Below are 15,000 nucleotides of genomic sequence, written 5' to 3'. Positions count from 1 at the left end.
TGATCACATGGTCATTTGTACCGAGTAATAGATAATCTACGTGTAAACTTATATATTTATTAATTTATTTACTTCATTCATTTATTTACCTGTCTATTTAATTATTTATTTATTTAGATATTTTTTTCAGCTTTGACAAGCTAAGTATACAAGTGTCCTCACGCTCAGTTTCGGGATATACAATGAACTGTACTTTATGTCTGAAACTGAAACTGAAATTGAAAATTTTTATACTAACATTGTCCATTTTCTGTTACAGGTAAGTGTTAACAAGCTGCTTTAGAATGGAGTCATTGATAAAAGTAAGTAATGATGATTTTATGTATATGCATGTATATGCACAATGTATATATATATATATGTATATATATAATATATATATACATATATATATTATATTTATTATATAATATACATATATATATATATATATATATATATATACACACACACAAACACTTTATCATTTATCATTAGTTCTTGATCATTCCATCAGCTTATAGTTCTTTTTCATTCATTATTCACGTAATTAGGTAGCAGTCTATAAGATATATATAACATTGTACAGGTATTTAAGTTTATTTATGCTATTCATAAATAAATGTGTGTGTATATGTGTATGTATATATATATATATATATATATATACATATATATATACATATATATATATATATATATATATATATATATATATATATATATATATATATATATATATATATATATAAGTGAAGTGCCTGTAGTATCATTCGAACTCTTATTACAAACAGATTAAAATTACCCGGTAATTTTTCGCTGGCTGCAAAGGATAAGCTCATACATACGTAGTACTGAATTCTATGGGGTATTAGCTTATACATTAGTTTGTACAGGATAGTAATTGGGTTGGCAATATATCACCTGGAGAAGGATGAGGAGGAGTTCATATAAATCCGAATGCAAAATTCAGTTACATTTAATAAATACAGTAATATGTACTTTTATGTACTGAACTGCTGTAATTTCTTTGTACAGAACAGTAATTGGGTTGGCAATATATCACCTGGAGGAGGAGGAGGAGGAGGAATTAAAGGGTGCAGTTCATATAAATCCGAATGCAAAATTCAGTTACATTTAAGAAATACAGTAATATGTATTTTCTTTGCACTGAACAGCTGTAATTTCTTTGTACCTAACCTTTTTTGAACGAAGTGCCCAAGGCTTGAAGCCCCCCAGGGCGGGCGGGGGGGGGGTGTTGGTTGTGCCGTCAGTTGCGCCTCACGCGGTGCACTGTAGGCATTACTGAAAGATGTTCGCAGCGTCCCTTCGGCCCCTACCGGCAACCCCTATCATTCCTTTTACTGTACCTCCATTCATATTCTCTTTCTTCCATCTTGCTATCCATCCTCCCTAGCAATTGTTTCACAGTGCAACTACTTTGAGGTTTTGCCTGTTACGCCTTTCAAACCTTTTGGTTCTCAACTTCCCTTTCAGCACTGAGTGACCTCGTAGGCCCCATCGCTTGGCCCTTGGCTTGAGTCCTGTGTTCCATTCCAAGACTTGAACTTTAAATTCTATATTCCATCCCAAGACTTGAACTCCGAAAGCAGTGAATGAATTTAATAAGCAGATTCAGGGAGATGTAGAACTCTTTAAAATAGCATTTTGCTAATGATAAGAGGGGCATTAAGAACCTTGGGAAACTGACTGCGATCTGGAGGCGTGAAGGACTTGACAATCAGGATAAAAGCTTTCAAGCTCCTGGGTATTGCTCAAGTGTCGGGGTTGCAGTGACTCTCTCTCTCTCTCTCTCTCTCTCTCTCTCTCTCTCTCTCTCTCTCTCTCTCTCTCTCTCTCGTTGGCCAGGTATGTTCGGATGTCACCACCGAGGTCACTTGGGTTCGAGCGTCCGCGGTTGGTCCGTTATATATTAAATTTCGCTTCGGATATTTAAGTATTCGTAAGTTATTAAATTTCGCTTTGGATATTTAAGTATTCGTAAGTATGTTAAATTTCGCTTCGGATATTTAAGTATTTTTAAGTATGTTAAAATTTCGCTTCGGTTATTTAGGTATTTTTAAGTATATTCCTTTTGTTTCGGATATTTAAGTATTTGTAAGTATTGTAAGTATATTAAATTTCGCTTCGGATATTTAAATATTTGTAAGTATATTAAGTTTCCTTGGAATATTTAATTATTTGTGAGTATATTAAATTTCGCCTCGGATATGTAAGTATTTATAAGTATATTCAGTTTTGTTTCGGATATTTAATTTAATTTTGTAAGTATATCAAATTTCTCTTAGGATATTTAAGTATTTGTAAGCATATTAAATTTCGGTTCAGATATTTAAGTATTTGTAAGCATATGAAATTTCGCTTCGGATATTTAAGTATTTGTAAGCATATTCAATTTCGTGTCGGACATTTAAGTATTTGCAAGTATATTCAGTTTCGCTTCGGATGTTTAAGTGTTTGTAAGTATATTAAATTTCTTGTAGGATATTTAAGTATTTGTAAGTATATTAAATTTCGTTTCGGATATTTAAGTATTTGCAAGTATATTAAATTTCGCTTCGGATATTTAGGTATTTGTAAGTATATTAAATTTGGTTTCAAATATTTTGGTTTGTTCCAGAGTATTTCATTTAGTTTCGAATTTTTAGCTTTTTTCCTAATATATTAAATTTGGTATCGAATTTTTAGCCTTTTTCCTAATTAAATTTAGTTGTGAATTATTAGCTTTTTTCCATTATGTTAAATTTGGTTTAGCATTTTTAACTTTTTCCTAATATATTAAATTTGATCTCGAACATTCAGCTATTTCCAGGATATTAAATTTCGTTTCGAATATATAGTATTTTTTGTAATGTATTGAATGTGGTTTCCAACATTTGACGTTATTCCAGTTTACTGATTGTTTTATTGAGTTTTTAGATTTTTTTTTCAAGTACTCTGTAAGTTTGGTTTTGAACATTTGGCTGTTTTTCAGGCTGCTAAATTTGGTTCCTGATTATTGTCCTTGTTTTACTATGCACAATTTGGTTTGGATTTTGGATTTGGTCCAGTATGTTAAATATATTAAAATGTTGTTGCACTCAAGGTGGTTTATTTTCGAACGAGTTTAGATTCATAGCTGTGGTTTTTTTTTGGGTGGGGGTTGGGGTGGTTTTTTTTTGGGTGGGGTGGGGTGGGGTGCCGGGGGCGCTTCTGACAGTGAAGTTAATGAAGTCTGTCTCATATTTTTATTTCTTTTCGAACGAGTTTAAACTCGAGTTGGTAGTTTGATTTCGAACGTTAGGTTCATAGTTGTGTTTTTTTTTTTTTTTTTTTTTTTTTTGAGGGGGCGGGAGTTCAGATGATGAAGTTTGTCTCATAGTGTTGGTTTGTTTTCGAATTCGGTATTATTTTTTTCTGGGACCCGTTTATTTGATCTGAATATTGAATTTAGTTTCTGAATTCTACTTCCTAGGAAAAAGACTTGACATATTTCCTAAGCATTGTTCAAAGTACCTTCGGCAAGCTATAAATTCCATTACTCTGAAAGTGAGGTGATGATGTGATGTATGTTTCTTGTGCCGTAATTGCTTTTGTTATGCGTTAAACATTGTTTTCCATTAACTCCTTTTTTTCTCTCTCTACTACCCATTAGTATTAGGTTTTCAGGTACAAATATGCAGTCAAACGACCATCGTATAACTTGTATGTTACTGTGGCATTTAATTGGACTGGGAGATTTAAAAAAAGGAAAAAAACTCGTGGCATTTAATGGACTGGGAAATTTTTAAAAAATGGAAAAGAACTCATGGCATTTAATGCGACTGAGAGATTTAAAAAAAAGAAAGGAAAAAACTCGTGACATTTAATGGGACTGGGAGATTTAAAAAAACTCGTGGCATCTAATGGGATTGGGAGTCTAAAAAAAATAAACACACACACACACACACACACACACAAGTGTATGTTCCCCTTAAGAAGAGGGATTCTCAAAACAGAAAATATTTGCACACGAGAGAGGGAGTTCAATCCTACCCTGAACTGTCGGATTACTCCTGAGATTGTCGAGAGAGAGAGAGAGAGAGAGAGAGAGAGAGAGAGAGAGAGAGAGAGAGAGAGAGAGTCTGGTGGCCAGAGATTTCTTAAGGTATGTCTGAGCAGTGTTTGGACATTGTCGAATATATAATGAATTTTGTTTCCGCGGTATTTTATACCTCGTCGAGATCATGATGATTTTGTTTTTGCGATGTTTATACCTCTTCAAGGTCGAGTATAATGATTTTGTTTTTACAATATTTATACGTCTACGAGATTATAATGATTTTTTTTTCTTTGTTCAGTTCTTGTAGAATTATAATTTTAGTTTCTGCAGCCTGTCGAGATTTTGTTTCAGTATTGTGCAAACTCTCGATGTCAAATTAATTTGATTTTAATCAGTGTATATATAATAGAATTTATTCTTTCTGCAGTGTGTAGGCAAAGCGGAAATACAGTAATTTCTATCAATTGAGCCATATTTTGAATCTAATGAGTTTTTTAATTGGCTTTCTTCTGAAAGCACCAGTTGATTCAAGTTACCTTCTATTTGTTATTTGTTGTGGTTTTTCGATTCTCATTTTCTTTCCATTTTTAGTTTTCTGAAAAGAAATCTATTGTGCCGGCTTTGTCTGTCCGTCCGCACTTTTTCTGTCCGCCCTCTGATCTTAAAAACTACTGAGGCTAGAGGGCTGCAAATTGGTATGTTGATCATCCACCCTCTAATCATCAAACGTACCAAATTGCAGCCCTCTAGCCTCAGTTGTTTTTATTTTATTTAAGGTTAAAGCTAGCCATAATCGTGCATCTGGCAACGATATAGGCCAGGCCACCACCGGACCATGGCTAAAGTTTCATGGGCCGCGGCTCATACAGCATTATACCGAGACTACCGAAAGATGGGTCTATTTTCCGTGACCTTGATTATACGATGTACAGAAAACTCGATTGCCCCGAAGACTCGTCGGCGCATTTTTTTTTTTTTTTTTTTTTTTTTGGTAAGTGGAAACTCGTCCTTGGCAAAAATTTTATGAAAGAATTGGATAAGTTTTTTGGTAAAAGGTGAATCAATAAGCTTTATCGTGGTTGTTTTGTGACGAATGATTGATTCCGTTTTCAGAAGAATTTGGCAGTAGCCCTGACCCTCTCTCTCTCTCTCTCTCTCTCTCTCTCTCTCTCTCTCTCTCTCTCTCTCTCTCTCTCATATGGTCTGGATATTACGTCTCTCTCTCTCTCTCTCTCTCTCTCTCTCTCTCTCTCTCTCTCTCTCTCTAAATTCCAGAGAAAAAAATCCCTGATAATAATTGAAATCCATAATTCCTTTCTTAGTGTTCTTTAACATATGAATGTAACAAATTAAGCGCCTGTCGGGTTCTGCCGGGTTTGGAATTCCCGACGGAATCCGCCTTTATTTTGAGAGAGAGAGAGAGAGAGAGAGAGAGAGAGAGAGAGAGATACAAATTGACAACGTTGATGGAAGAGAGAAAGTGATTTAGGCAAAACTTGACTCATAGACTGAAGGAGAGAGAGAGAGAGAGAGAGAGAGAGAGAGAGAGAGGGGTATAAATTGTCAACGTTGATGTAAGAGAGAAAGTGATTTAGGCAAAACTTTACTCATAGACTAAAGTGAGAGAGAGAGAGAGAGAGAGAGAGAGAGAGAGAGAGAGAGAGAGAGAGAGAAGAGGGGTGACAGGTATGTGAAATCCACCGGCATAATTTAGGAGGAACAGTAGAATTAAATAGCACAGTTCCGTGGAAGGACCTGGAAGGCAGATTGGCAGAGAGAGAGAGAGAGAGAGAGAGAGAGAGAGAGAGAGAGAGAGAGAGAGAGAGAGAGATGCTACTGTTATGTTATAAAATGTTTTTCTTTCGTTTTGTCTTACATGACTACACAGAAATATTATGTTTTTCATCATATTGATTAATTTTTGCGTTTCTTTTCCTTTATTGTCTCATTTTCGGTGTGTTTGCGCACGCGCGCGCTGTTAGTGTGCGCCAGTGATTGCGTGCTCTTTGCTTTTAGGAAATTAACCAAATTATTTCAGACCCTCCTGGCAATATTTGCTTTCATATGGTTGCTTTAGAAGTGTGTTGGGAATATTTTTCCGTACTTCACTTCTTGCTTCTTTATTTCTGTAAATATTTACAAACGTTGGATAGTGATTTTCAAACCCGTCTGTACTTTCACTTCTCTCTCTCTCTCTCTCTCTCTCTCTCTCTCTCTCTCTCTCTCTCTCTCTCTCTCTCTCTCTCATGTGGTCTGGATATTAAGTCTCCTCTCTCTCTCTCTCTCTCTCTCTCTCTCTCTCTCTCTCTCTCTCTCTCTCTCTCTCTCTCTCTCTCTCTCTCTCTCTCTCTCATTTGGTCTGGATGGATATTACTTATGAATTTGTACACGCAATTCAATGTTTTACAAACAATTTTCCTTCCGTTTACTGTTCATTTCTGTGTACAAGTACGCACATATAGGTATTTAATCTGGAAACCAAGGTATTTTGTCTCTCTCGATTTTCAGTAACGATGTGCTTTGTTTCTTTTTTTCTCTTATGGGCATTCAAGTGCTTGAGGCATATTTTCTTTTCTTCATATCTGTGCTTGCACCTTTGATCTTATAATTAAAGCTTATTTAACTGAATCATCTGCCCACATCTTCACTGACTTAACCGTCACTTAACTTCAAATGACATTACAAAGTTTTCTCATTTGGGTCGTGAGTTCCTCCTCCCCCTCTTCCCCACCACCAACCCCCCCCTCCCCCTACCCAACCTGAACCTAAATCCAGACTTCCCCCTCCTTCCTATATCCTAACATTAATAAATACTAATGGGCAACTCGCATAGATAGTGGAGAAGGCCCCTGACATCTTAGCGAGGTCACGGAGGAGGAGGAGGAGGAAGGAGATGGGGAGGAGGAGGAGGAGGAGGAGGAGGAGGAGGAGGAGGGGAAGAGGGGGAAGGAGGAGGAGGAGGAAGGAGATGGGGAGGAGGGGGAGGAGGAGGAGGAGGGGAAGAGGGTGAAGGAGGAGGAGGAGGAAAGAGATGGGGAGGAGGAGGAGGAGGAAGGGGAAGGAGAAAGAGTAGGAGGAAGAGGAGGAGGTGAATGGGAAGAAGGAGGAACAGGAGTAGGAGTGGTGGAGGGGAGAAGGAGGAGGAGCAGGAATAGGAGGAGGGGGAGGAGGAGGAGAAGGAGGGGGAGGAGGAGGAGGAGGGGGAGGGGAGGAGGAGGAGGAGGAGGGGGAAGGAGAAGGAGAAGGAGGAGGTAGATGGGGAGGAGTAGGAGGATGGAGAGGAGGAGGAGAGCAGGAGTAGGGGGGGAGGAGGAGGAAGAGGGAGAAGGAGGAGGAGTAGGAGGGGGAGAAGGAGGGTAGGAGGGGGAGGAGACTGCATGATGGAGACTTGGCGTCGACCTTTGCAGGTCATCATCGGCTTTAATTGAATAAATCCGGGTAATCCCCCTGGCCCTTCCTAATTCAGGAGGGTGATTAACTGCTGGAGGTTTCGCCGCATAATCAGCTCTCTCTCTCTCTCTCTCTCTCTCTCTCTCTCTCTCTCTCTCTCTCTCTCTCTCTCTCTCTCTCTATCTCATATCTTAATTTTTCCTTATTATTTAAAGTTTTTAATATAAGTAAAATTTAACATCACTTATAAATTCAGTGATTCTTTTACAAAAATTACTCATTCATCTTAACATCAGAAGAGTTCATTGTTTTCAAGCATGAAACAGATAATAATAATAATAATAATAAAATTATTATTATTGCCAAAAAACTTATTATTAATCCACCACGCACCAGCATCGATAATATTATTATTATTATTAGATGTGTTTATTATTATTATCCAAGACTATTATTCACTAACTTCGAGCTAAAATGGGCATTAAGTAAGTCATATCTTAATTTTTCCCTATTAAGATTCTTTTACGAGCACTTGAATTCGATTTATAAAATAACAATAATTCAAGGAAAAAAAACATAATTCAAAATGAAAAACAAGCCGAAGCGCCGAAGTTTCTTCGGCGCAATCGAGTTTTCTGTACAGCCACTACAATGTATAATCAAGGCCACCGAAAGCACATCTATCTTTCGGTGGTCTCGGTGTAATGCTGTATGAGCCGCCGCCCATGAAACTTTAACCACGGCACGATGGTGGCCTATCCTATATCGCTGCCAGAAGCACGATTATGGCTAGATTTAACCGTAAATAAAATAAAAACTACTGAGGCTAGAGGGCTGCAATTTGGTATGTTTGATGATTGGAAGGTGGTTGATCAACATACCAGTTTGCAGCCCTCTAGCCTCAGTAGTTTTTAAGATCTGAGGGCGGACAGAAAAAGTGCGGACGGACAGACAAATCCGGCACAATAGTTTCCTTTTACAGAAAACTAAAAAATCAAGTTTTTCTTTAACCCTAAACTGCGATTCCAACTGTACCAGCGGCCGATAAATCCCAGATGTGGATCTTGGAATTACAACACTTCTGTTTAATGAGAAGTTGAGAAATGGCATTTCACATCCGGTGAGAGAATTATCATTCTCTCTCTCTCTCTCTCTCTCTCTCTCTCTCTCTCTCTCTCTCTCTCTCTCTCTCTCAAGCAAGGCTAACATCAACAAGGTTCCACGGTAAATATTATTTGGTACTTAAGTTGAGAACACACTAATATCATTACTTTCCAAGAGGTTATATCTTCTCTCTCTCTCTCTCTCTCTCTCTCTCTCTCTCTCTCTCTCTCTCTCTCTCGTTTGCCGATAGGCTCTCCTGGCTTTGACATGGTTCAGCAAAAAGGTCCTCCTGTTTAGCTTCCTCAAGGGCTCGTCAAGGAGCCCTAGGGGACACCTTACAGGAAAGATAGGCCCTCCTACGGAATTTCCCAGGGGTCGGGAGCCCTCCCCCCAACCCCTCCACGGATGTTTCCCCCGGGGTTTCTAGGGGTCCCTGTCGATAACCTTCCTCATTTCAAGGGTTGGGTCTGTTCTTCCAGGTAAAATTTACCTGCAATGAATAAGATTGCAAAAGAAATAAACAGCTCAGTCCGTTGACAAGCAAAGATACATTATCTTTTAACACTTCCAAAATGTAGGCTTCCTTCTCCCTACCTGTTTATGTTAAGGCCAGATATGTCATCGAAGCTCGGAGAGAGAGAGAGAGAGAGAGAGAGAGAGAGAGAGATGTAAGTTAACAGGTAGAGAGAGAGTCGTATTTGTAACTGTCATGATAAAAAGAGAGAGAGAGATTTTATTTTCCGTCGAGTCACAATTTAGGTCCAAGTTCGTTATGGAAAACACTTGTCGAATGTTAGTCGGCATTGAGGGAGAAGTTTTCCCTTGGAAATTCGACCGTTTATATTTTATGGGTTAAAGGACAACCCAAAATCAATTTTGAAAAAAAAAAAATACATTTCATTAATATCTGTGATTGTTTGGTAATCTTGGTTGAAAGTCTGATAACACAGGTTAAATTATTTGACTTTCATCCGAATTATTGTTGGGGAAAAAACAAGTGAAAAATCCGCCGAAGTTTCTTCAGCGCAATCTAGTTTTCTGTAAAGCGTATAATCAAGGTCACCGAAAATGGATTTATCTTTCGGTGGTCTCGGTATAATGCTGTATGAGCAGCGGTCCATGAATCTTTAACCGTGGCCTGGTGGTAGCCTGTCCTATATCGTTGCCAGATGGACGATTATAGCTAACTTTAACCTTGAATAAAATAAAAACTACCGAGGTTAGAGGGCTGCAATTTGGTATGTTTGATGATTGGAGGGTGGATGATCAGCATACTAATTTGTAGCCCTCTAGCATCAGTAGTTTTTAAGATGTGAGGGCGGACAGAAAAAGTGCGGACAGAATAAAATTCGGACGGACAAACAAAGCCGGCACAATAGTTTTCTTTTACAGAAAACTAAAAAGGAATTGTTTGCAGTCTATCAATAACTTTATTTGTTGGGCAACGCAGAGCGAAGTGTGGGAGTAGGGTTTTGTAATAATATTTGTTGGTTGGATTAGGTCGAAAATATTTCATTTGATATGGATACAAATGACTTTTGTTTGAAAATACGACTTACAGTTCATCAGTGAATATTGGTGTGTAATGCGAATTTATAGGCTGCATCCCTTAACAAATTATGATTACATCATAAAACATAAATCTCATATCACCAGTAACTATATCAGTTATGAATTTTTAGTTGATTGTCTAATTTCATTTGATCGCGTAATGGGAATTGGTATTCAGGTTATATAAAACAAGTGAAAAATTCGTCGAAGTTTCTTCGTCGCAATAGAGTTTTCTGTACAGCTGCTACAGCTTATAATCAAGGCCACCGAAAATTGATCTGTCTTTCGGTGGTCTGGGTATAATGCTGTATGAGCCGCGGCCCATGAAACTTTAATCACGGCCCGGTGGTGGCCTATCCTATATCGTTGCCAGAAGCACGATCATGGCTAATTTTAACCTTTAAGTAAAATAAAAACTACTGAGGCCAGAGGGCTGCAATTTGGTATCTTTGACGATTGGAGGGTGGCCTAAATTCTACATTCCTTTCTTTTCCTACAGTTGTCCACTCACGTGAGAAGGATTATTCTTTATATAAATTGGAGGAGACAAAAGAGACATAGTGAGCTTTTCCGCTGAACGCCGAGTGATATATATATATATATATATATATATATATATATATATATATATATATATATATATATATATATATATATATATATATAAAATCCGTAAGCTCTCAGCCCCAGGAAACAGGACCTACGTAGTCGCCATAACAACTAATGGCAGATTTGCAACAACAGACGTCACTTGTTTTGACGATTCTCTCTCTCTCTCTCTCTCTCTCTCTCTCTCTCTCTCTCTCTCTCTCTCTCTCTCTCATGCTTACACACTGAAAGCCATTTGATACTTCGATGGTGAATGTAGTTACTAATGAGTACTTTTTCTCTCTCTCTCTCTCTCTCTCTCTCTCTCTCTCTCTCTCTCTCTCTCTCTCTCTCTCTCTCACGGCAGGCTAACAATGGCCAGCTTACGCCGTAAAAGTTATTTGATACGTAGGTTGAGAACGCAGTTAGCAATATCACTACCTTCTAAACAGTTATTCTCTCTCTCTCTCTCTCTCTCTCTCTCTCTCTCTCTCTCTCTCTCTCTCTCTCTCTCTCTCTCTCTCTCTCAGCAATTCCAAGCCTACACTGTAACAGTCATTTGATACTTTGAACCCGCAGGTATTAATATCAATACTTTTCTAGAAATGATCTATTTTCTCTCTCTCTCTCTCTCTCTCTCTCTCTCTCTCTCTCTCTCTCAACGATCATATCTCTCTTAAAGTCATTTGATCACATACAGTTGATGCACTCATTTGGTAATAAGTTGATGCTCTCAGTTCTCTCTCTCTCTCTCTCTCTCTCTCTCTCTCTGAAAGTTTTCAGATTACAAAGATTATTTATTTAGATTAATCTCTGGTACAGATCCCGAAATATTTCCTACAACCCGACATCTTCAGACACATCGTCAAACGAAATAAATTTCGCTACCTTCTTTCATCCACCATTACCATTACGAAATTCCTCCCACTTACCGACATTCTGGCAAATGGCGAAAACTGAGAAATCCCACTAAAAACGGCAATTTGGGAGGAAAGGCACGAAACCCAACGCTCGGTCGGAAAGTATTACAGCCAAAAGTTTGCGGAAGGTTAATTTGGCGACTTTTGCCCGGACGACGAAGATGCTGCCTTTATGTGCGAGCTCCGAAAGCGAGCGAGGTTTTTACTAAAAGGGGTTTGTCTTTTATACTTAAATAAAATTAGCATCATTTGAACCTTTTTTTTTTTTTTTTTTGTCTTGAACCACAGGTTTCCTGTAATTAAATTCTGAAGGTGTTTTTTTTAAGGTTTCAGTGGTTTTAGGAGCTATGTTGTTTCGGCGTTTATGTTGTTTTTGTTTGTTTGTTTTTGTCCGCAATTGTTTTGGTGTTGCATTTATGCTTATTGTTTTCAGTTGTTTTTTCGAACATGCCCTCGAAATTATTAATAGTATTTTACTTATTTAGTAGTGTTATTTTAAATTTTTTCGCAAGTCTTTGCAATGATTAATGCTTCAATTATTATTGCTATCATATTTATTTCGCATTTTTATCTTTATTATCGTTTTCTAACAGTTAACTCAGCTGTGTGTAGGTGACTGAAGAACAGATATTACATCCTTGTTTCACCATTTAAGATATGAATATTGTAATGACTGATATCCTGTTTATTCTATGGAGCCACCCCCTTCGGAGGAAACTCCTTTTTTCCATGGAGGAGTTGGCTCCACAAGGTTGATGAGGTTCCTTGGCTGTGCCCCACCGCAGTCGACTTCAGGACTTCAGGTCCTTAATTATTCACAGCTTAGGCCAAGAGAGGCACAAATTATTTTTTTTAGGGAAGGGGCATAAGGCATATACTCCCATTCCCGTGGGGTCGATCTCAGGTGTTCTGCTGGTATGGGTAGGTGGTTAATTGCTGTGCTCTGGGAACTCATGTGTATATATATATATATATATATATATATATATATATATATATATATATATATATATATATATATATATATATATATATATATATATATATATATATATAATCACAGGATATTTCTCAGTGGGCGTGTACCTACAAATAGGCATATAGTATATTAACATGCGCTCCAACAGAGTTCCACCAGTCAATTGTTACGCACGAGAGTTAAAATTACCGGAATGAAACGCTGTGATCAACCAAATTCCGAAAGGCCGCTAGCCTTTTCGACAATGCCAAAACGCTAGAGTTATTAGAACCAACGTTAAGAAGCCTAAGTCATGAGGAATGCATCCGGACAGATTTGCTATAATATTTACCACGCTAAAACTTGATTGCCTTTGATTGACTTCGCTTGTGATCGGTAATTCCTTGTTTAACGAGAGTCGTATGTGCCGTTTAGATATTGATCGAAGGTTGAAAAAGAAAAAAAGAATTGAATTGAATATAGAATTTAGGCCAAAGGCCAAGCACTGGGGCCTTGGGGGTCATTCAGCGCTGGAACGGAGATTGACAGTAAAAGGTTTGAAAGGTGTAACAGGAGGAAAACCTCAAAACAATTGCACTATTTATCAACTGTTAGGAGAGGGTTGAGGAAAGTAAGATGGAAGAAAGAGAATATGAAAGGAGGTGCAGTAAAAGGAACGAAAAGGGGTTGCTGCTACAAAGAATCTCAAGTAACGCATACAGTGCACCTCATGAGGTGCACTGACGGTACTACCCCCCTACGAGAAAAAAAAAAAGAAAGGAATGAATGCTTTGTTGAATGTCAATTTCGATGTGAATATTAATATGTAAAATAGTGTTACGATGTGATCGGTTTTTGTGTCAAGTCAGTTTCGGAGAGATAGAAAAACGAATCGAACTTGTTTATATTTAAGAACAATATCTGTATTACTTTACAGGAACTTGTTTATATTTAAGAACAATTATTATTATTATGTATTTACTTATTATTGCCAAAGACAATAATTTTGTTAATAATAATAATAATAAATTTTTATCTGTTCTTCTTCTTCTTCTTCTTCTTCTTCTTCTTCTTCTTCTTATTCTTTATTATTATTATTATTATTATTATTATTATTATTATTATGAAAATTCTCTTACCGTACACACACAACAATATATATATATATATATATATATATATATATATATATATATATATATATATATATATATATATATATATACACATTACATCTAACATCCTTGATTCCTCCTGCCAGGTTTCAGTTCTGCGTGACGACCTAATGCGACCCGGAGGATGATTAAAGCTAGATAGGTTATAAGAGCGACAGCAGCAACGGCTCCTCCGTATTACTGTAGTTGAAATCATTTTCAGTATAGTTCCCGGTTTTACGAAGGGGAGTCGTTTGTGTATGTCTTTTTTTTTTTTTTTATTGGTTTTGACAGGGTTCTTCTCTGCTTGCTGGGATGTGAGTGGGGTGTGTGTTTGTGTGTGTGTGTGTGTATGTATGTATGTGTATGTATGTATATATATAATATATATATATATATATGTAGGCTATATGTTTGCTTGTAATGTTATTGCAATATTGGTATCGTCTTTATTTACACCAATGAGAATAATAAACTATCATTATTATTATTATTATCATCATTATTATTATTATTATTATTATTATTATTATTATTATTTTTATTATTATTATTTTTATTATTATTATTGATGGTTAATTTTATAATGATGGTTAATTCTAGTTATAATAATAATAATAATAATAATAATAATAATAATAATAATAATAATATTAATAATAATAATAATGACAACTATTATTATTATTATTGCCTAATTATTAGGAGATTTTTCTGTATTATTATATATGTTTATATATATAAATTACATTTTATATGTATATATATATAGTATATATATATATATATATATATATATAAATTACAATTATATATATTTATATATATATATATCGTTTGATATATGATCAGCTAATTTAGGCAAGTTTGGGTTTGACCTGGAAATGATTGGGTGACAGATCTGAGGCCTTTTGACCATCCACGGGACAGGGGATGTGGCTAGCAGCTTCATCCTATTTCAGATATCCGGAAACCGAATGGTGAGAAAATGAGAGTCTGGGAGTATGTTCTGACCGGTTTCGGCTTTATTTTCAAGCCATTGACAGAGACCTAGAAATGAAGCTAAAACGGGTCAGGTCCTACTCCCAGTCTCCCATTTTATTCATGTGTGGTGATGTGGGGGATATATATATATATATATATATATATATATATATATATATATATATATATATATATATATATATATGTATATATATATGTACACATGTTTACATATATATGTATATTTGTGTGTATGTCTACAAAGTTTTGGGGTTCATATGTTCCCTTGGTATTGGTCCTGTCCTAAATTCCGGCCTTGACTTTGACTTT

General features: G+C 36.5%; 1 protein-coding gene across 1 annotated transcript in view; it reads right to left on the bottom strand.

The window, feature by feature from the left end:
• LOC136842961 (dachshund homolog 1-like) overlaps window positions 1–15,000 on the bottom strand; it is a 20,739-nt gene that overhangs the window by 2,826 nt on the left and 2,913 nt on the right. Inside the window, exon 2 of the mRNA XM_067110970.1 lies at window positions 8,447–8,474. Within this exon, the coding sequence (XP_066967071.1) occupies window positions 8,447–8,474 (28 nt within the window). The remainder of the gene's footprint in view (window positions 1–8,446; window positions 8,475–15,000) is intronic.

Source organism: Macrobrachium rosenbergii, chromosome 10 (genome assembly GCF_040412425.1).
Source record: "Macrobrachium rosenbergii isolate ZJJX-2024 chromosome 10, ASM4041242v1, whole genome shotgun sequence".
Taxonomy (NCBI): Eukaryota; Metazoa; Arthropoda; class Malacostraca; order Decapoda; family Palaemonidae; genus Macrobrachium; species Macrobrachium rosenbergii.
This window is presented reverse-complemented; position numbering and strand designations above follow the sequence as displayed.